Raw genomic sequence first — 22453 nt, forward strand, 5'->3', positions numbered from 1 at the left:
AGTCCAAGTTACGGCTGCGCAGGAGGCAGCTAAGAGAGGAGCGTGCGCAGTGCGACCGGGTGGGAGCGCTCGCTCCCACCACCACGCCGGTGGACCCAGCGCACTGCAAGCGCCCTGTGAATAGACGTCGTCAAGCAATCAGCGGCAAACGGAGCGACTGATGAGTCTTTTAATACAAAACCAAACGTGTAACAGTAGCTACAGACTCTCTGGCGATCCAGTGGCGCTGGGCTTCAGTTCTTCACTTTGGGAGGTGGCCTGAGAGAAGAAAGTGGACTTAGAAGATCCCGTCACCACTTTGGGGCACTTGTAACAAGTACTGATGGGGCTTCGTGCTCACCTGTACACACCCACGACCACAGCATGGTCTCTTTCGTACGGCTCTAGGGTCAGCTGCTCCTGGGGCTTCATGTTCTCTTGCTGCATCTTTTTCACTTCAGAGGCAAAGACAGCCTCGGCGGAAGCTGTGGAGTCAATGCAATTAGCCTGCAAAAGAGAGGATTTGAAGTCTGAGGCAAGCTTTGGGATATTCCCCCCCGCATTTTGTGCTTCTTTAAACTAGCAGAATTTGTTTTTATTGGAGACTAGGCTTTGGAAATGTACGGAAAGACTTTGTGAGAGAAGTTTTCGATTTGGTTTGGATTTGGAACAAAAATTCTTCAACAGAACCCTATTTATCTAAAACCTAGTGTTTAAATTTTACACATTTTTTCCCCCTCCTACTTCCTTTTCTTTAGGAATTATGCAGATGAGAATACCAAAAACAAACGCAGCAAAAGAGAATGGGGAATCTGGCTGAAGTACTGGAGAGGCCTCTGAATTTCAAAAGAAGACTTCTTAAAAATGCACCTAGCATTTATCTGTTGTTTATTTTATGCCAGGTTCTGTTCTAAACATTCCACATATACTGAAAAGTGTAGTCCTTACATCAACACAAAAAGAGACAGGACTAATATTGCTATTTTACAAGTGAAGAAACAGGTATATAGGTTAGGTAACTTGCTCAAAGACACAGCAAGCAGGAATCCAAACTCAGATACTCACTCAACCACTATAGTCTAGCCTCTTTAAATTCTATGGTTTTTAGTTTTGTAGACATTTTTCATTATGTTCTATTCGATTGGGTGGCTTATAGGGAGCTGGGAATACACTGAATCAGGGTATTCTAAGAAGATATCGCCACCCCATAGACTCCTCCAAGCTCCACACCTTAATGGAAATCACGAAGTGTCCTCCATTACGCAGGAAGGTGTGGGCATTCAGGGCTACAATCCGGGTCTGGTCTGGCTGGGCCACGTCAGCAAAGATCACATCCACCATTGCTAGGGAGAAAAAAGTAGCAGTTAAAAGCTGGATCCACATAATCTTCCCAGCTCCTCCCATGGGGCCTGAGCCCCAACACCAGCAGGTTCCTGGCAGTCTTCCCTGCCTCCAGAATCACCTCCCCCGGCAATGATCCCCCACCCTCCACAGTGCCCCCAAGGTGGGTCCAAAGCCCACAGTTACACCAATCATTCATTCCTCTTGTAGACCATATTGCCACCTACTCTGTGGCCAGCCCCGGGCCGGCCGTGGGGGGCACAGAGACGAATCAGACCCGGACCCTGCCCTCGAGACGCTCCCGGGTCTGGGGGGGAGACAGACACGTCATCAAAAAGGCAAGTAAAGGCGAGCACTTACAGGCAATCGCGTCTGCAGGATTGTGAAATGAAGAAAAGTTGCAGGACAGAGGTAGGGTATGAATGCACAGGGAAAAAAACTTACAGGAAAAAAACTTAAAAAAATGAAAAGATGGTGCAATGACTTTTTTTTAAATCAGGAAAAGCCAACATCAAATTGTTCAGATCAGTTACCTCTGGGGGTGCTTTATAGGTGCTCAATTTTTATACTATGTTTCTGAACTTTTTTTTAAAAAAACAAAGTTATTAATATTCACAATGGGTCCCTCTAGGTGTGCTTTCCAGGTTATGATGTCACCAAAGGATGCTGATGAGGACCTCTGAAGGAGGATTTTATGCCTAAGTCAGGGGTAGCATAAAAGGTACTGGGTTTTGGAGGCAGGCAGGCAGGAAGTACTCAGTGGGAGGTGGGAATGTCAGGAGATTGGAGGGAAAGAGGTTGGCCCAAGGACCCAGATATCTGGGTCCCTGAAGCAGGACTGCCACCTCCACCTCACCTGGCTCCCCAGACCATTTGCATTTTTGCAGACTCAACCTGTTCATCCACTCCAATCCATCCGAATCAGGGCTCCGGGGGCCTCCCCCAGGACACCTGGGGTGGCCTGTCTCACACCTTGCCCTCTCCCAAGCCAACCCTAGACCCCTCACCGATAAGCATGCGGTATTTGTGTGGGTGCCGAGCGTCTTCAATGACAGGAATAATGTTGGTCCGCTTCTTGGCCAAGTTAATGAGGTCACGGCCAGAACGGTGGGAGAACTCAACTGCATAGACCAGACCGTCCTAGAAGACATCAAACAAAAATGATAACTAGTTCTCCTGTATGGAGTACCTACTCTGGCCCATATACTGCGTTCAGTTCAGTCGCTCAGTCGTGTTCGACTCTGCGACCCCATGAATCGCAGTACGCCAGGCCTCCCTGTTGTCCATCACCAACTCCCGGAGTTCACCCAAACTCATGTGCATCAAGTCGGTGATGCCATCCAGCCATCTCATCCTCTGTTGTCCCCTTCTCCTCCTGCCCCCAATCCCTCCTAGCATCAGGGTCTTTTCCAATGAGTCGACTTTTAGCGTGAGGTGGCCAAAGTACTGGAGTTTCAGCCTCAGCATCAGTCCTTCCAATGAACACCCAGGACTGGTCTCCTTTAGGATGGACTGGTTGGATCCTTACAGGCAAGGGACTCGCAAAGAGTCTTCTCCAACACCACAGTTCAAAAGCATCATTTCTTTGGCACTCAGCTTTCTTCACAGTCCAACTCTCACATCCATACATGACCACTGGAAAAACCATAGTCTTGACTAGACAGATTTTGTTGGCAAAGTAATATCTCTGCTTTTTAATATGCTATCTAGGTTGGTCATAACTTCCCTTCCAAGGAGTAAGCGTCTTTTAATTTCATGGCTGCAGTCACCATCTGCAGTGATTTTGGAGCCCAAAAAAATAAAGTCTGACACTGTTTCCACTGTTTCCCCATCTATTTCCCATGCAGTGATGGGACCAGATGCCATGATCTTAGTTTTCTGAATGTGGAGCTTTAAGCCAACTTTTTCACTCTCCTCTTTCACTTTCATCAAGAGGCTTTTGAGTTCCTCTTCACTTTCTGCCATAAGGGTGGTGTCATCTGCATATCTGAGGTTATTTATATTTCTCCCGGCAATCTTGATTCCAGCTTGTACTTCTTCCAGCCCAGCATAGTTAAATAAGCAGGGTGACAATATACAGCCTTGATGTACTCCTTTTCCTATTTGGAACCAGTCTATTGTTCCATGTCCAGTTCTAACTGTTGCTTCCTGACCTGCATACAGATTTCTCAAGAGGCAGGTCAGGTGGTTTGGTATTCCCATCTCTTCAGATTTTTCCACAGTTTATTGTGATCCACACAGTCAAAGGCTTTGGCATAATCAATAAAGCAGAAGTAGATGTTTTTCTGGAACTCTCTTGCTTTTTCGATGATCCATGGATGTTGGCAATTTGATGTCTGGTTCCTCTGCCTTTTCTAAAACCAGCTTGAACATCTGGAAGTTCACGGTTCACGTATTGCTGAAGCCTGGCTTGGAGAATTTTGAGCATTACTTTCCTAGTGTGTGAGATGAGTGCAATTGTGCGGTAGTTTGAGCATTCTTTGGCATTGCCTTTCTTTGGGATTGGAATGAAAACTGACCTTTTCCAGTCCTGTGGCCACCGCTGAGTTTTCCAAATTTGCTGGCATATTGAGTGCAGCACTTTCACAGCATCATCTTTCAGGATTTGAAATACGTCAACTGGAATTCCATCACCTCCACTAGCTTTGTTCCTAGTGATGCTTTCTAAGGCCCTCTTGACTTCACATTCCAGGATGTCTGGCTCTAGGTGAGTGATCACACCGTCGTGATTATCTGGGTCATGAAGATCTTTTTTGTATAGTTCTTCTGTGTATTCTTGCCACCTCTTCTTAGTATCTTCTGCTTCTGTTAGGTCCATACCATTTCTGTCCTTTATCGAGCCCATCTTTGCATGCAATGTTCCCTTGGTATCTCTAATTTTCTTGAAGTCACAAGCAGCTCTTCAAATCCCCAAATCAAAACATTACCATTTAATGACCAGTATCATGATGTGTGTGTGCATGCCAAGTCGCTTCAGTCCTGTCTGACTCTTTGCGACCCCACTGACTGTAGCCTTCCAGGCTCCTCTGTCCATGGGATTCTCCAGGCAAGAATACTGGAGTGGGTTGCCATGCCCTTCTGGAGGATCTTTCCAACCCAGGGATTGAACCCATGTCTCTTGCATCTCCTGCATTGGCAGGTGGGTTCTTTACCACTAGAGGCACCTGGGAAGCCCTTGTGATCATTTTACAGATGAATAAACTAGGTCCGAGGGTTATTCCATCCTACTTTGTCTGATCTGAGAGCCCAGGCCCCCAGTTCAGGCTTAAAATGAGGAAGCTAGGGCATAGAGATGACACAACAGCTAAGAATACCTGCACTGGGCCAGACACTGCTCTAGACACGTTACAGGATTTAATTCATTTATCATCACAATCACCCATTTTCCAGAGGGGTACACTGAGGCTCAGAGAGAGTAAGTACCTGCTGAAAGCCACTTCACTGTTAAGAGCCTGCACCAGAGTCTGGGGTTGTTAACCATTAAATTACACACCCTCTAGCCTCATAGCCGAGTGAGGGATCATGAAGTGAGATGTCTGGGTGCCCTCTCAACAGGGAGGCTGTCCAGCCGCACAGAAGCATAGGCCCCCAAACTGACACTCTGTTTAGGGAAACCAGAAGCCCAGATTTGAGGGCTGTCTTTTTTTTGGCTGTACCACATGGCATGTAGGATCTTAGTTCCATAACCAGGGATGGAACCCGCACCCTCTGCAGTGGAAGCATGCAGTCTTAACCACTGGACCGCAAGGAAAGTCCCAGAGGGGTAGCAATCAAATCAAATGTACTCTCAGCTCTGGCCACCCCAACACTGGTTACCCCCACACCCAAGCCCATTCGCTCCAGGCCAAGAACTCAGGTGTGAGGCTGAATGGAGCTCCAGTGACCATGTGGTTCAAGCCACTGCTTTCACGCACAGGCACTGTGACCAGGAAGGGGGAAGCAGCCAGGGCCTCTGAGTCCAGGCTGGCAGAGGAGGGGAACTTTCCCTCCCTCCCACCTCCTCCTGTCCCTCTGTCTACTCACTGGGCCGACGATATCAGAGACGTGGGAGACGGTGGTGCCCGAGGCAGCCCCGAGGTAGAGGACCTTGGCCCCCGGCTTGATGTGGATCTGGTCCACCCCGCCCAGGATCGCTGCTGCCAGCTTGGAACGGAAGGGGTTCCAGGCACGGTACTCAATTTTGTCATCTCCCTCCTGTACCGGAGAGATGGGGACAGAAGTCAGTACCAGGCTCTTCTACAAGACCCCACAGCTCTTAACTCTAGGGCCCTCAAAAGGACCTGGGCCCCCAGTCATTGTAAGAGAAACAAATGAGTATATACATCTATGACCACAATGACCACGACAGGCAGGGCCTGCGCTCTCATGGGGGTTCCTGACTCAGGGAGAAGGGGCAGTGGCGGGGACAATGAAGACAAGATCATCCCAGACAACAGCAAGGCAAGACCCCTGTGTTCGTTCTATGAACACTGCCTGTGCCGGCCCCTAAGGCACTGGGCAAACACACCAAAGGGGACAAAGGCCTTGCCCTCCAGGAGCGAGGACACGCTGAATGGACACACACGGCACAGGAGCCAGTGACAGGTGCTCAGGAGAAGGGTCAAGCCAGGAAAAGGCGTGTGAAGGCCAGGGAGCAGGGCGAGGGCAGGTGAGGATGAGAAGGCGGCGGCCAGGAGAGCCTGGGAGGAGGAATTGCCGGAAGCTGAGGGCTCACTCAGGTCAATAAGGAAGTGAGTTCCGGGCAGCAGGAAGCCTGCAGAGAGGTCATGAGGGCTGCTTCTGCTAGACAGGGTGGGGCAAGGGGGCCTTGTGAGGGAGACAAGGTGACAGCTGACCAGAGATGCCTGATAAGGGACTGGCCCTGCCTGGAGCGGGGAGGAGGACAGCGTTCCAGGCAAGGGGAACGGGGAGGCTGTGGGAGTGGCTAGAAGACACGTGATTAGGGAGAGAGGGAGATAGCACGTGCAGGCCCCCCCAGTCACACTGAGGACCCAGGACTTGAACCTGAAGCCAGTGCAAAGTCACGGAGGTGTCTGGGGAGGGGAGTGTGTGATCTGACTTGTAGCTTAAGATGATCCCCTGGCTGTCTCGTGTAGGATGAACAGTGAGGGGCAGGGAAACCTGACTGCTGGTGGCCCCGGCGGCTTAGTCAGGCATGGGGTCTCACCGAAATCGAGACTCTCTTCTCTCCATAAACGGATTCCCCAGGGACCAGGTTCTTGGTGACCAGCGCATCTTCCTTTCCTCGACAAATGAAGACGCCTGGGGGAAGGGGTCAGAGCAGGGTCAACACCCCATCGGGGCACCGACCCCCTCCTAACCCCGGTGGGCTCCCTGCCCTCCTCACTCACCTTCATGTCGATGGGGCTCTACCATCACATTCTTCCCCGATGGGTTTCCTTTCTTTCCTCCCCGACCACGACCCCGGTTGCCACCAGACTGGAACCCGCCACCTACAAGGCAGAGACATGGTGAGAGCGAAATCCCACCGTGCTTCCCTCCCCGCCCCAGCCCCCAGCCCCGGGAGAGCCCGGTCCATCACCTCTTCCTCCCCCTCCTCGTCCACGGCCCCTGAAGCCTCCTCCTCCTCCGCCACGACCTCGGCCTCCGCCGAAGCCTCCTCGGCCCCCGCCGAAGCCTCCGCGGCCACCACCACGACCTCCGCGGTCACCAAAGCCACCGCGGCCACCGAAGCCACCCCCGCGGGGGCTGAACCCTGTGATGGAAACAGAAATAGGAATCGTCAACAGGGCCATGGAGCTTGAGAAGTTACTTCTATAGCGAGGGACTCTGCTCAGGAGAGAAACGTGTGCACACGCACACTGGGAGAGGTGTCCACATGTGTCCACAGCAGAACCAACAGGACTGACCCGAACGTCCATCAGCAGAAGGGATGAATGAGACTCGGACCATTCACAGCCATCAAAGCAAAAAGGTTAACAGCAACATGGGACAGATAGAAAAATCTCAGAATCCCGGTAAGTGAAAAAGCAAGCCCTAGAAACCCATGTCAGACACAACATCCTTTTTAAAAAGTCCAGCCACAACCAAGACTGAACAGCACTAGGTGTGTAGATCTAGGTGATAACCCATGTACCCCTTTCCCCTTACAGAGACAAAAGGATGTGGTAAATGTGAAGCTGACTATTAGGCCTGGGGAGGGTGAAATTATAGGATGAGGATGAGAAGGAAAACAGGTGAAGGCAGATCACTGTTAATATTCTGCTTTCCTCGGCTGGGGAGTCAATTCACAGGATCTGTTCTGTTTCCAATATTGATCAGTCTGAAGAAGAGTGTATGCCGTGTGTGGCCATGTGCTGTGACAGGAGGGTCCCCCAGGCCCTGAAACTTCTTCATGCTCTCCCACTTGGGACCTTGTGTGTGGCAGAGAAGTGCTAGCCCCAAATCGGTTGGCGGGGGGGAGCGCATTCGGCATCCATCTTTCCTGCTAACTGGTCCCCCTGCTTCTAAACACACACAAGTCTCCCCCAGCTTGGTGGTGGGGGTGGGAATGGTGAGGGGGAAGCAAAAACTAAAAATTGTCCTTTATGGATGGGCAACAGCTTATAAGCAGTTTACTTAGGGTTTGTCAACATGATGGAGAGTTTAGGGGAAAAAAAAATTCAGAGAGACTTGATTTTCATCACTTCGGGAGTCAGCAAACGTTGTTCGCTGAGCCCAGAGCAATGTCTGAAGCAGAGAGATTTCTCCTGGTGCTCACAGGTTCAGTATCTGACCTCTGCGACGGCTTCTAAAGCTCTGCTGTACTCAGAAAAATGGAGTTACCAATCATTTGTGTGAAAATCCGTGGTTTCAAATGACCTCCCTTGATGTAAACTATTCAATATTAAACCTGCTAAAGTTTTTGCAAAGGTGTGTTATATTCCCACCCTATGAAGGGTTCATTCCTCTTTTTTAAAAAATTTTAATTTATTTTTTTTTGGCCACACCATGCACCATGTGAGATCTCAGTTCCCGGACCAGGGATCAAACCCGAGCCCCCTGCCCTGGAAGCTCTGAGTCTTAACCACTGGACTACCAGGGAAGTCCCCATGAAGGCTTCGATCATCTTAAAGCGTTAAAAATGAAAACGTAGAACTCTGAAGAGCTAGTCCTAATGTAAGTGTTAGAAATGAGCTGGTTTCAAACTCCTACCCGGGAGCTGCCAGCCTCTGGTCTCCCGCCCCATCTGCAGTCTCCTGCCCACATGGCAGCTGGTGACCGACCTTTTCAGAAAAGCCAATCGGCTCTCACCATTCCCCTGCCCAAACTCCTTCAGGCTTGGGCATCACATTCTAAAGGTTTTCCATCACATTCTAAATGAAATCACAGTTCCTTTTTCGGGCTTCCAAAGTCCTAAGTCAGCGGGCTTGCCCCATGCAAGGGATTCTGAGTAACTGTCTGGGGTGGGGGCCCGGGCCTGGGACTTTAAAGTTCCTCAGGTGACTCTAATGTGTGGCCCAGACTGAGAATCACCACACTGGCTTTGCTGACTTTCCTGACCTCACTCTAGGCTAGGTCCTGTGTTCTTCCTCCCCAAGAACAACACCACTTCCAGCTTCTACACCCTTGACATCTTCTGTCCCCTCTGCCTGGGTCCTGAGGACACTGTCTGACTCACCCCCTCCACTGCACGCAAGTCTCTGACCAAACGTTCCTTCCTCAGACCAGCCTTCTCTGGCTACCTGGCCTTTATTCCACTTTCTTTTTCTTCCTGCCAATTATCATACATGGCATTTTAACAATTATCACTGCCTCTTCCCCACTCCCCCCACTAGAATCAACTCCAAACGGACAGGGATGGTTGTTTAGGTCATCACTGCATCCCGCGGGTCTATGGGCTCCATGAAAATTAAATGAGCTGTTTACTGATGACTCTTAAAGTCCTGGGTTCTGCCTCAGGAAGAAAGCGCCCTCTCTATTCACTCAGGAGGCAGGTGATCGGACAGTGACCAGAGCCCCGGTCCCTCCCCTCAGGCAGCTCGTGGACTGAACACAGGGAGATGGCCACTCCACTCACGACCCTAGAGAGTAGGCAAGGTTCATGGGTGTCTTGAAAAGTTCACCTGTAAGAAGGAGATCTGGAAAATAACACAGTGCCCACATCATAGAATTGTAAAGATTAAACGACAACACACAAAAAGCGCTTAATATGCTGCCTTACATGCAGTTTGAATATATTATCCAAACTCAGGGGAGCAAGTCTCTCCTCCTTCCTACTTAGGGGAGAAACCACTATGCCTAAGAGACCCTCAACCCAGTCCTGCCGAAACAGAGACCCAGAACGTGTGGGCATGGCATGGGGCACGGTATGCACGATCCTATTTCAGTTCCTGGAGCTCTTAGAAAAATGGGCTGTACCCACTCCTCAGGAAAACACACATTCACATACTTTTTTAAAAAAAAATAAGTTTTAGTTTTTAAACAGACCTCCAGTTTAAAACTTCTTTTCTGCCACAGCCTTTCCCATCTCCAAACTGGCATCCCACCCTTCCAGTTACACAACCAAAACCCTGAATTGTCCTTGACCCCTCTCATGCCCACATGCAAACTGTCAGCTCTATCTCCAAAACATATCTGAAAGGGTGACAGTTTGTCAACCAGGCCGACTGCTGCCACCCTGGTTCAAGCCACTTCATCTCCAAGTAGATGACAGCAACCACTTCTTACTGCTCTATCTGCCTTCACTTTTGTTCCTCTAAAACCTTTCACACAGAGCAAGAAGCTGCTGCTAAATCGCTTCGGTTGTGTTCGACTATGTGTGACCCCATACACAGCAGCCCACCAGGCTCCTCTGTCCCTGGGATTCTCCAGGCAAGAATACTGAAGTGGGTTGCCATTTCCTTCTCCAGTGCATGCATGCTAAGTCGTTTCAGTCGTGTTTGGCTCTGTGCGACCCCATAGAAGGCAGCCCACCAGGCTTCTCTGTGCACAGCATCCTCCAGGCAAGAATACTGGAGTGGGTTGCCATTTCCTTCTCAAGAGCAAGAAGGATCCGTTTAAATGTCTCAGTCAAGTCTGACTGACGTCATATCCTTGCTTGAAATCTCCCAAAGACTTCCTCTCTCAACCAGACTAAAATCCTTGCTAAAGGACTTCCCTGGTGGTCCAGTGGTTAAGAATCCACTGACCAATGCAGAGGACATGAATTTGATCACTGGTCTGGGAAGATCCCACATGCTGAGGGGCAACTAAACCAGTGCTTAGAGAAAGTCCGAACAACAGTGAAGACCCGTGCTCCATCATGTCCAATTCTTTGCAACCTCACGGACTGTAGCCCGCCAGGCTCCTCTGTCCATGGAATTTTCTCACCAAGAATACTGGAGTGGGTTGCCATTTCCTACTCCAGGGAATCTTCCCGACCCAGGGATCAAACCCATCTCTTGAATCTCCTGCATTGTAGGCATTCTTTACCACTGAGCCATCTGGGAAGTCCCAGCGGAGACCCAGCACAGCCTAAAATAAATAAATAAAAATCCTTGCTAAAGAGCTGACTCCTGACAACTTCTACAACTTCTTATCCTAACACAGTGAGGGCAGGGTTGGGAAAAAGGTGTAGCCTCCATTCCTGGGACAATCAGACCACAGGATGCCTGTGGGCTTGCCAGGGTCTCAGGTGGCACCGCCTGACACTTCACCAGAAGATCCCCAAACACTGAAGAGAAAGGGAACCTGGGAGGGGGCGTGGAGTCACAAATTCCACTACCCCTGACCAGATGACCCCATTTCTCCACGGGCCAAAGGGGAAGGAGGAAGAAAAAAGAAAACCTGTACTAAGAAACAGACCCTTTCTGTCATGATAGAAGATTTCCCCAACTCCAGGGGAGCAAGTTGGGGGGAGGAGGGAATCAGCCTGATTTATAAGAGCTGAGACATCTGGGGAAAAGGACCCTAATTTTGTTCCCCTTGATGAGAATGGTAAAGATAATAATTAGAACCAACACTATTATACGTCAAGCACTGTGCTATGAGAGGTATAATAGACAAAATGTAACTATATGTGAAAGTTTAAGGTGTACAACCTGTCCAGCTAATACACATATATTGCAAAAGGATTACCACCATGAGCTGTTTTTTCTTAACATGCTCTCACTAAATTTGAACTGGGCACCATTTTATTGATGAGATAACTGAGGCTCAGAGAGGTAAAGTGACTTGCCCAAGGTCACACAGTGAGTTAAGATTAGTTGGGAGTGAAACTTTGAACTGAGGCCCTTCTGCTGTCAAAGCAGGGACTCTCCTCATTCCACTAGGAGGGAGGTGCGGAGGGTTCATCAGAATCTCCAGTAAAATCGGAATGAATAAAACCACTCACGCCCTGTGATTACCTCCCTCCCCCACCCCACAATCCTATACTCGGTGTGTGAAGTTTCACCTCACTTCTCACCGCAGTTGAGGATCACTAGGCTCCAGATCTCCACTCCATGCTTAGGGATCCGCCCCCCTCGGGAGAGTAGAGAGCGGGAAAGTGGGCCACAGACTATCAGGCCAGAATACTCATCTATGCGGCTCTCTCTGAGAAGCTGGGTGTGAAGTCAAGGGTACTGTAGCTACGGCAGCGACAGGGCAGGATACGGGGTCTTAAGAGGATCCAGCCCAAGATCAGGGACTCTCCGCCTCGCGATGAGGCCAAATCTCCAAATCCCACGCCCAGAGATCCAAGACCCCTGATGTCTGGATCTAGATTCTGGGCAGTACCCTCGACTGCCGCCCGCGGCCCAATATCCAAGACCCCTACTGACGGCCTCAATGAAACGAATTCCAGTTCAGGACATCCCCAGTTTTAAGCCCAAGACCCTCGACTCACGACGGTGACCTCTGACGAGTCAGTCACAAACCTCTAGACCAGGAACCCGAACACTAGGCTCAGGTTCGCTCCTAGGGCGGAACCAAGCCCTCTCATTCCCACGAGAGGCCTGAACAGGACCCTTCCTCACAAGAGACCGGATTCGGGGCTCAGAAACCCTGCCCCCCAGGCCAAGACCCCGCCCCTCTGTTCCCGCCTGGCACCCAACTCCCCGCCGAGTCCTAGCCCTGACCCAGACCCCAACCCCGGGCTGCACCTGGTTTCATAGCGAGCGCAGAGCTGCTCGGCTCAGGAATCGGTGGCTTCCCGGGCTCCACGCGACTGAAGCTGACGCACGTGGAAAGGAGCGCAGGCGCGCGGCGACGTGACGCGACCACGCAGCCCCGCCCCTCGGAGCCGCAGCCCCGCCCCGACCCCAGCGCGCCGGCTGTGGGCGGGAATTTTTGAGCTTCTCAGGGCACCGCCCCCTCGAGCGCCCTGGGCGCTACCGTGACCTGTGCAGAGGTCGTTACACTAAACACGCTTCCCGCTTATCTTTCACAGGTGCGAGCACCCCAGTAATTACGAGGCGAAAATATAGTCCGTAAGTCGTGTCCGACTCTGCGACCCCATTGACTGCAGCCCGCCAGGCTCTTCTGTGGGATTCTCCAGGCAAGAATACTGGAGTGAGTTGCTGTTCCCTTCTCCAAAGGATCTTTACGAACCAGGGATGGAACCCTGGTCTCCCGCATTGCAGGCAGATTATTTACTGTCTGAGCCACCAGGAAATCTCAGTAATGAGGGCTCATCCTCAAATTTTCGCAGGAGCTGTGCCCTCTGCTTCTCTTCTCTATTCCCAGTTAACTCCCCAAAATTCCCTCTACACTCAAAAGCCTTCCCTGATCCATTTCCATCCCCAAGAATAAGGGCCAAATCTGGACTCCATTCATAGATTGGAAAAGCATTTGTTGTGTGCCTGCATGTACCAGGCACTCTGTTCTAGGCATTAGGAATGCAGCAGGGAACAAGACATACGAATTCTGGAGCTCATCTTCCGATGAGGGAAACAGACACCAAACAAGTTAGTAAAAACATGCTGAATGGTAGAAGGCCATAGTGCTTTGGAGAAATAAGTGCTTTGGAGACTGGTGTTGGGAACAGGGGTGAAATTTCTTACAGGGTGTTCAAGGAATGCATCCAGTGACTTTTGAGCAAAAAGCTAAAGGAAGTGAGTGAGGCACGCTCCTGTCTGGGGAAAAGAGTTCCAGGCAGGTTGGGTTGCATGTGCAAAGGCCCTGAGGCAGGAAAGGTAAGGAGAGTTGCAGAAACACTGAAGAATGTGTTTCAGGCAGAGTGAGCAGGGGAGAGGGGAAGAGATGAGGGCAGGGAGGTTAACAGGTAAATTGTGTGGGGCCTTGGGGTGAGAACTTTGACTTTTACTGAGTGAGATGGAGGGTTCTGAACAGAGAAGGGATGTGATCTGACCTGGGTCACTCTGGCTGAAGGTGGGAAAGGGAGTGAGAGATAGAGGTGGGAGCAGGAAAACCAAGGTGGGGCCTGCTGCAGTGGATCAGGGAGGAGAAAGGAAGGACCAGATCAGGATGCAGGCGGAGGAAGGAACATGGAGAAGCTTCTGTATTAATACTGAGAATTTTGCACTTTGTAATTTTATAATTTGAGTATTCATCCTCATATTGATTCCACAAAGCAAAACATGTGCTACTATGAGAAATTAGTAACAACCTCCAGGAGAATCCACTGGTCTGTTCTGTTCAGTGTTGTATCACTTTGTATCCAGAATAGATACAGTGCTGCTGCTGCTGCTAAGTCGCTTCAGTCGTGTCTAACTCTGTGCGACCCCATAGACGGCAGCCCACCAGGCTTCGCCGTCCCTGGGATTCTCCAGGCAAGAACACTGGAGTGGGTTGCCATTTCCTTCTCCAATGCATAAAAGTGGAAAGTGAAAGTGAAGTCGCTCAGTCGCATCTGACCCTCAGCGACCCCATGGACTGCAGCCTTCCAGGCTCCTCCATCCATGGGATTTTCCAGGCAAGCGTACTGGAGTGGGGTGCCATTGCCTTCTCCGAGATAGAGTGGGTACTCCCTAAATGTTTGTTGAAGAAATGAATGAACTTGTGCTGTCTTGAGTTCTCTGTGCAGGGTGTTCCAGAAACACTCCTGAAAATTTGTTTACATATTAAGATAGAAAATCTGTGGAGTCTATGCTGCATTTCCAGGAACTGTGTAATATTTCAAATGGTTCCAATTCAGGGTACTGTTACCTACTACTCATGGATCTTACTGTTTGCCTTCCAATTAAAAATAATTTTTTTTCTAAAGGATGAAAATCCAGGACGTCCCTGGTGGTCCAGTGGTTAAGATTTCATGCTTCCAATGCACAGGGTGCGGGCTCCATCCCTGGTTGGGGAAATAAGATCCCACAGGCCTCGAAGTACAGCCACAAAAGGGAAAGAAAAATGGATGACAATCCTCAGAGTACAGCACAGGCTGTATTCTGGAATCCTGGCACCATCTCCTGGCTCTGAGATATTGCACCTGCCAACTTGCTCTGCAGACCTGAAATGGGTACTACCAGTGAGTAATTGGGCTTCCCTGCTGGCTCAGAGGGTTAAGAATCTGTCTGCAATGGGTTGGGAAGCCATAGAGAAAGGAATAGCTATCCACTTCAGTATTCTTGCCTGGAGAACCCCATGGACAGAGGAGACTGGTGGGTTACAGTCCATGGGGCCACAAAGAGCCGCACATGACTGAGTGACTGAGCACACAGTGAATAATTAGGGGGATACCTGCTCGTCTTGTGCTGGGGGCACAGTGGTGACTGAAAGAGTCCAGCCTTCCTGGACATGCCAGGCCCTGGTCCTCTGACAGTGGCAGTCCAGAGGGGTCAGGGCCAGAATGGGGGGGGGGGAGCGCAGTACAGGCAGAATGGTCAGGGCTGGGATAAAGGAGGCATCCCTGGAGGGCTTTTCTGCATGTCCTCCACGTCCCCTGAACCTTCCTTTTACCTTCCTGCTCTGACCACAACCTAGTTCTCCCAGGAAGACAGGCCTTTCTGTGCATCGCTTCTAAGCAGAGGCTATTTCTCTTCCTCAGGCTTCATGCTCACTGGGCCTGTATATGCGATAAGCTCCTCATGACTACTTCAAAACCATCCTCTACCTCCTCTCTAAGATCCTCACTTTGAAGTTTCTGCACAGAACCTGCTCCCATTCTTGTTACCAGCTTTATCGACTCCCAAGTCACTGCAGCTCACTTCATCTTTTTAGCTCTAGGCTCATGGCCACCCAAGCTGCTCCTCTCATAATTCTTTTTGACTTCCAAATTCAGGTAGATGATCCTGTGACCGTTCTGGCCTCTGGATCTCTTGACCTCCTCTCCTCTAGCGATCTCGTCCTCCACCCAACCCTTCCTTCCTACACCCAGACTTTGCGCAGGGGACACAATGGTGACTGTGGCAGTGCCGAGGTCCCAGGCTGTTGGGAGAGAAAGGCCCACCCCCAGACAGTGACAGCCCCCAAACTGCAGCCCCTGCAGAATCTCAGTTCCATGCATCTCACTGTCTGCCCATCACCTCCTGTCTCTCCAGTTCACTCCCTCTGAAACTGTTGCTCCGAGGACCCTTCAGCCCCATGAAGCTGACCTCCTTCTCCCTGCCCCTCACCTCACCTCCTCATGATCACACTACTCTTACCACCCAGCCCATCCCCCATCCACTGTTATCTCCTCTCCTTTCCTCATGCCCTCAAACTTCTAACTTTACCTTTTGCACCCAATTGAGTCCACTCTCCACCTCCTTCACACCTGCACACTGGCAGCTGAATGTGGATGGAGAAATACCCACACCCACTCTGACACATGACCCCAAGCAGTCCCTAATGTGGCCCAGCCATCCTATCACATGTCCCTAATTAAATCATTCTCCCATTTCCTTTTTTTTTTTCTTAGTAGTATTGGCAATGTGCTCATTTTTAAATGCTTAGGGCATAATTTACATATCATAAAATCCACCTCTTTGGGGACTTTCCTGGTGGTCCAGTGGTTAAGAATCCATCTTCCAATGTAGGGGACTCAGGTTTGATCTCTGGTCAGGAAATTAAGATCCCACAGATCGAGGAGCAACAAAGCCCACCCACCACAACTAGAGAGAAGCCCGTGTACCAGAACAATGAAAGACCCACGTGTGACGACTAAGACCGGACATAGAAACAAACAAATAAATAAATATATTTTTAAAAGATCAATTTGTTAAAAAAAACCCACCTATTTTATGTGTAGAGGTCAACACATTATAGAACACATTTTAGTAAATTTATAGTTTATACACTCATCACCACAATTCAGTTTCAGAACAGCTCAATCATCCCATTTCATATAGATAAGATTATACAATATGTAGAATTCTGTGTCTGGTTTTTGTCACTTAGCATCACGTTCCAAATGGTTGCATGTATCACTAGTTGGTTCCTTTTCATTGCTGAATTCACTGTACGGCTAGACCACACTTTGTTCGTCTGTCTACCTGTTGATGAGCTTTCCAGATGTTTCCAGTATGGAGGTTGTTATGAATAATGCTGCTATGAAATATTCACTTACAAGTACTTGTGTGGACAGATAATTTCTTTCTTTTTTTTTTTTTTGAGAAGAGTTCCAGGAGTCAAATGGCTGAGTTGTGTGATCAGAGTATGTTTACCTACTGACACACTTTTTTCCAAAGCAGCTGGAACGATTTTCTCTTCTTTTTTTTTTTTGGCTGGGGTGGGTCTTTGTTGCTGTGCATGGGCTCTCTCTAGTTGCGGTGATCAGGGGATACTCTTCATTGACTTGTGCAGGCTTCTCATTGTAGTGGCTTCTCTTGTTGCAGAGCATGGGCTCTAGAGTGCAGGCTCAGTATTTGTGGTGCAGGGGCTTAGGTGTTCTGTGGCACGAGGAATCTTCCTGGACCAGGGATCGAACCTGTGTGGCCTGCATTAGCAGGAGGATTCTTAACCACTGGCCATCAAGAAGTCTTGGACCCCTTTTCTTGAAGGATCATTTTACACTCTCTTCTCTCTCATCAGACCTCAAAACTTTTTCTTTCTTGCTCTTAACTGATGACTGTGTTTCCCATTTGAATGAGAACATACAAGGAATCACAAGAGAATTTCAGCATCCTCTGACCCATATCTACCAGTCAGTGGCACCTGTTAACTTCCTTTGCTATAAAAGAAATCTGTTTTTGTGTTCATACACTTCACTGCTGACACCAGATGTATTTCCACCACAAGCAATTCTCCAGTTCTCTGCAGACTCCAACTGCTGTCCTACAATTTAATTTCATTCGGACACTAACTACACGGAGTTGTAGCAGACCCCACAGGTTAAGGGCAGAGAGTAACAGAGGAAATCCACTTTCAGTGAGGTGGTTGTGGAAGAGCTCTGTACGGTAGTAACAGGTAAGTGGACATCTGAAGGATGAGAAGCATCTAGTCAGTGAAGAGTGGAGGGAACAGCTCTTTCACAAAGGAATGAAGTAAAAAATTTGGCACGTTCAATACCCTGAAAGATAAGGTTCCCAAATCATAATGACAGTGATAGGAGATGAGTCAGAAGAGGTTGGCAGAGGACTTCCCTGGTGGTCCAGTGGCTAAGACTTCATGCTCCCAATGCAGGGGGTTCAGGTTCAACTCCCTGGTAAGGGAACTAGATCCCACATGCCACAACTAAAGATCCTGCATGCCACGACTAAGACCTGGTGCAGCCAAATAAACGTTCAGTCACAAAGTTGTGTCCGACTCTTTGCGACCCCGTGGATTGCAGCATGCCAGGCTTCCCTGTCCTCCACTGTCTCCTGGGGTTTGCTCAAACTCATGTTTATTGAGTCGATGATGCCATCCAACCATCTTGTCTTCTGTTGCCCTCTTCTCCTCTTGCCCTCAATCTTTCCCAGCAGCAGGGTCTTGTCTTCCGAGTCAGCTCTTCGCATCAGGTGGCCAAAGTATTGGGGCTTCAACTTCAGCATCAGTCCTTCCAATGAATATTCAGGGTTGATTTCCTTTAGGATCGACTGGTTTGATCTCCTTGCTGTCCTAGGGACTCTCAAGAGTCTTCTCCACTACCACAGTTCAAATGCATCAATTCTTTGGGGCTCAGCCTTCTTTGTGGTCCAATTCTCTTTATTTATAAATAAATAAATACTTTTTAAAAATAAGAGATTGGCAGGGGCCTTTTAGGTGAAGGAATTTGATTTTATTACGATCAATAGCCAGTGGTACTCTTTATAGGTAAGGAAGAGTCCTCTAGTGGCTGTGAGCATGAATTACAGGCAGGGAGGAGCAGATGGTACGCATGATGATGCCAGCTGAACCAGGTGGTGACAGTGGGCATGATAAGAAAGGCAGGCAGATTTCAGTTATGTTTCAATACAATCCAAAAAGATGCTTTGATGAACAGATCAGATCAGATCAGATCAGTCGCTCAGTCGTGTCCGACTCTTTGCGACCCCAAAAATCGCAGCATGCCAGGCCTCCCTGTCCATCACCAACTCCCGGAGTTCGCTGAGACTCACGATGAACAGAGTGGAGGGCAAAGATGAGGGAAGAATCAAGAATAACTCCCCATGTTCTAACTGAGGTTTGGCAGTGATAGTCACTGAGGTGGGGGAGACTAGTATATGCAGGGCAGGAGAGAGAGTTAGGACAGAAGAGAGACTTCAGTTTTTGATGCGTAGATTGGACGAACACCTTAAGTCCTCACTCCAACTCTGTGAGGCAGGGACTATCTTTAGCTCTACTTTAAGTATGATGCTTTTGGCTGAATGCTTGTGTCCTTTCAAGATTCCTGTGTCGGAAGCTAACCTCCAATGTCATGGTATTTGGAGATGAAGACTTTGGTGGGGTGAGACATCATAAGGGTAGAGTCCTCATGCATGAGATTACTGCCTTTATAAAAGAGGCCCAGAGGGAGGGCCTTGCCCTTCCACCAAGTGAGGACACATGAGAAGATGGTCATCTATGAACCAGAAAGCAGGCACTCACCAGATACCAAATCTGTTGATGCCTTGCTCTTGGACTCCCCAGGCTCTAGTGAAAGTGAAAGTGTTAGTTGCTCAGTCATGTCTGACTCTTCGCCACCCCATGGACCTTAGCTCTTCAGGCTCCTCTGTCCATGGAATTCTTCAGGCACTACTGCAATGGGTTGCCACTCCCGTCTCCAGGGGACCTTCCCCACCCATGGATCGAACCTGGGTCTCCCACATTGCAGGTACATTCTTTATCATTTGAGCCACCAAGGATCCCAGGCTCTAGAACTGTGTGAAATTTAAATGTTTTTTGTTTATAAACCACCCATTTCATGATATTTTGTTATAGCAACCTGAGTGGACTAAAACATATGAAGAAACTGAGTGGCAGAGAAACTACCATGCCGGGATTATAAAGTTAGAAGCTGTTGATATTTTCATTTTCTACTTCTTCCCTCCATCCAAATGTTCATTTTCTCATCCATCCATTCTTCTAATCATCCAACTGCCCATTTTCCCATTTCCCCATCTACATCTTTCCCAATCTATCTATCTGTCTCCATCCAGCCGTCCCCTCACCTGCCAGTAAATATTCATCATATGCCAGGTTCCCCAGGCATCTGACACCTGATGTGCAGGAAGGAGGGGCTTCCCAGGTGGCTCCGTGGTAAAGAACCCACCTGCTAATGCAGGAGATGTAATAGACTCAGGTTTGATCCCTGAGTCGGGATCCCCTGGAGGAGGAAATGGCAACCCACTCCAGTATTCTTGCCTGGATCCCATGGGTAGAAGAGCCTGGCAGGCTACAGTCCACAGGGTCGCAAAGAGTAGGACATGACTGAAGCTACTTAGCAAGCACGCATGTACAGGAAGGAAGGTCATGGATAAGCAGACATGAGACAGACACACTGGTGTGCAATTTAATCGAAGATATTTATTGAATGCTTTTCCGGTTGGCCTCGGTGGCTCAGCAAAGGGGTAGAGCGGAGGGGCACATACAATGACAGTGCGTCCCTCAGCCTCCAGAGGCTTCAGGTCCTGCAGTCTTCCTTCCCGCTGGATGACTGATCAGTCCTGACTGTGAGACACAGACACTTAGCACTTTTTGTAGACAGAGCACCCACCCTGACTTCCCCCTTCCCATGAGGACGCAGGTGCCCCAGCTCCAAGAAGCCTGGCCTCTGAGCTGTATCCCTTACCATGGGGAGAAGTCCTGTGCTTTCCAATTCTCCAACGTTGTCTCTTGGGAGTTAGGCCAATCGTTGCTCCAGTCCGCGTCAAAGTTTCCACAGGCCCCACACACCTTCCCAGAATGGTCATCGCTGACCACCACAGCCAGCTGCCCATCGGCGCCAAGCTTCACCTGAACCCCCTCCTTCTGCTGGACTAGCACAGAGCCGTCAGGGTTCTGACTCACGGATACAGATGCTAACACCTCAGCTGGGAGATCCACTTGGAGACCATTCACCTGGTAGTTTTGGCAGGGGGAAAGGTGGGTGAAACACAGAGGTGAGGCTGGAACTACAGAGAAGCTGGACTGTTACAACAAAGGAGACCCCAAGGAAGACAACGAGTCCAAGGAGCAAACGCAGAGAGGCAGATGCTGAAAGAGATAAGGCCCGGATGGATGCACCAAATGGAGAGACGGACACCTAAGATAATCAGAGATGTGGATGAATGGATAGAAGCACAGAGAGTGGATGGATGAAGAGATGAATCGATGCATAAGTAGGTGTGCACACAACATTCCAAAGGCACCTAGGGTTGGGGGGAGGCACTTGCACCAGAGAGATAAACAACGAGTCAAACCCCAGCATCATCCTGTCTAATTCTAGTTTTCAAAATAAAAAGAACCCTTGAGCATGTCCTGTTAAGTTACTGGTTCCCTAACAAGGCAACTTCATCCCTTATTTTTGCCACGCTGATGTCTGAAGACAAGTCATGACCTAGCCAGTGTAATAATCATGTGAGAAAATGACCGTTTGTCCATCACAGGCTGTGGACTCAGTAACCCTGGTAACCTGGTGTGTTTTTTTCTTTTAAATAAGTGTTGTCTGTTTTCTCTGATGAGTTAACCCTTGTAAAGTTAGACTCCCTGGAGAGCCTTCTTTCAAAGAAAAGTTTCTTTTTTTCAAAATGCTTTTGTATGTGACGCTTCCTCTGCCAGATGACTGGAAAGTCGGGTACATAAGAAAGATAGGTAGACAGATCTGAAGAGGTAGATGGATGGACGGATGGTGAATCAATGGAAGGAAGGAAGGGAGGCAAAAAGGAAGGACAGGTGGAAGGAGGAGAGGAGGAGGATGGATGGATGCAGTGAAGGACAGCTGGAGAGGCGGGCAGGAAATCTCAGCAGGCTGCAAGCTTAGATGGTATAAGAAGTGGGACTGAGTTATCTGTGTTCCCCAGCACATGGCCTGGTGCAGAGGGAACGGGGATGAATGTAGCCACAAAACCAGCTGCTTCCTGGGGCCAGACCCTGATCTGGGTACTGGTAACAAAGTGACGACCAAGGGGAACAGGATCCCTGCCCACCTGAGGATTATATGCCAGTGAGGGAGCATGTCAACAAACACAAAGAAATAATGGATGACTTCAGAGAGTGACTAGCACTGGAAGGGGATAAAACAGAATGACCGCACAGAGGCTGGGCTGAAGAGGGAGAGCTTCCGTAGGGAGTTGGGAAAGGTCTCTCTGTAGAAGCGGTGAGACTGGAACTGAGATCTGAAGGATGAGAAGGAGCCGAGGCTTAGGAAATCTGGAAGGAGAGCACTGCAGCAGGGGGAAACGCAGAGGCCTGGCGGTGGGAACAAGCGTGGTCCACTGTGTGAACAGCATAAAGGCCAGCTCGGCCTGTTAGCAGCACAGCCCATGAGCTCAGGAAGGAGTTGGAGGCGATGAGGTTGGCGAGGCCAGCGGGAGTCTGATCGCATAAAGTATTCCAGGCCATGGAAGGGAGGTGGCTTGAGTTTGAAATGTTGCTCTGAGAAGTCACTGCAGAGTTTTAAGCAGCAGAATGGCCCAATCTGATTCACATTTCTAGAGCATCTGTCTGCTGTGTAGAGAATTGTTTCTGGACAGATGAGCAAAGGAAGGTCCTGAGTAGGGGTCTGCAGTAATCTCACTCCTGGGCATATATCCAGAGAAAAAACACAGATCAAAAAGACACATGTACCCCAGTGTTCATTCACTGAAGCACTACTTACAAGAGCTAGGACATGGAAGCAACCTAAATTCCATCAACAGACGAATGGATAAAGAAGATGTGGTACATATACACAATGGAATATTACTCAGCCATAAAAAGGAATGAAATTGGGTCATTTGTA

At 49.3% G+C, this 22453-nt stretch overlaps 2 protein-coding genes across 2 annotated transcripts in view; both read right to left on the reverse strand.

The window, feature by feature from the left end:
• Positions 1-155: 155 nt before the first annotated feature.
• FBL (fibrillarin) lies at positions 156-12532 on the reverse strand. The gene is made up of 9 exons (XM_055553456.1): positions 12384-12532; positions 6863-7036; positions 6672-6773; positions 6488-6582; positions 5344-5514; positions 2328-2460; positions 1210-1322; positions 341-486; positions 156-258 (listed from the first exon to the last, which is right to left on the reverse strand). The coding sequence occupies exons 1-9, from the start codon at positions 12391-12393 to the stop codon at positions 234-236; spliced, it is 969 nt and encodes a 322-aa protein (XP_055409431.1). The 5' UTR covers positions 12394-12532; the 3' UTR covers positions 156-233.
• Positions 12533-20057: 7525 nt separating this feature from the next.
• Positions 20058-22453, reverse strand: part of FCGBP (Fc gamma binding protein) — a 41760-nt gene continuing 39364 nt past the window's right edge. The window contains exons 18-19 of the mRNA XM_055552382.1: positions 20324-20592; positions 20058-20202 (exon numbers count right to left, since the gene is read on the reverse strand). Coding sequence (XP_055408357.1) covers positions 20193-20202; positions 20324-20592 — 279 coding nt within the window. The 3' untranslated portion in view covers positions 20058-20192. The remainder of the gene's footprint in view (positions 20203-20323; positions 20593-22453) is intronic.

The sequence above is a fragment of the Bubalus kerabau genome, chromosome 17 (assembly GCF_029407905.1).
Source record: "Bubalus kerabau isolate K-KA32 ecotype Philippines breed swamp buffalo chromosome 17, PCC_UOA_SB_1v2, whole genome shotgun sequence".
Lineage (NCBI taxonomy): Eukaryota > Metazoa > Chordata > Mammalia > Artiodactyla > Bovidae > Bubalus > Bubalus kerabau.

What these genes read in the sequence shown, in the direction of transcription:
- FBL (XM_055553456.1), bottom strand. An exon ending in TCTCTGATATCGTCGGCCCA is followed by an intron (nt 2,461 to 5,343) that starts GTGAGTAGACAG and finishes GATGTCTTCTAG; the next exon opens with GACGGTCTGGTCTATGCAGT. An exon ending in GTGGTCGTGGGTGTGTACAG is followed by an intron (nt 259 to 340) that starts GTGAGCACGAAG and finishes TTCTTCTCTCAG; the next exon opens with GCCACCTCCCAAAGTGAAGA.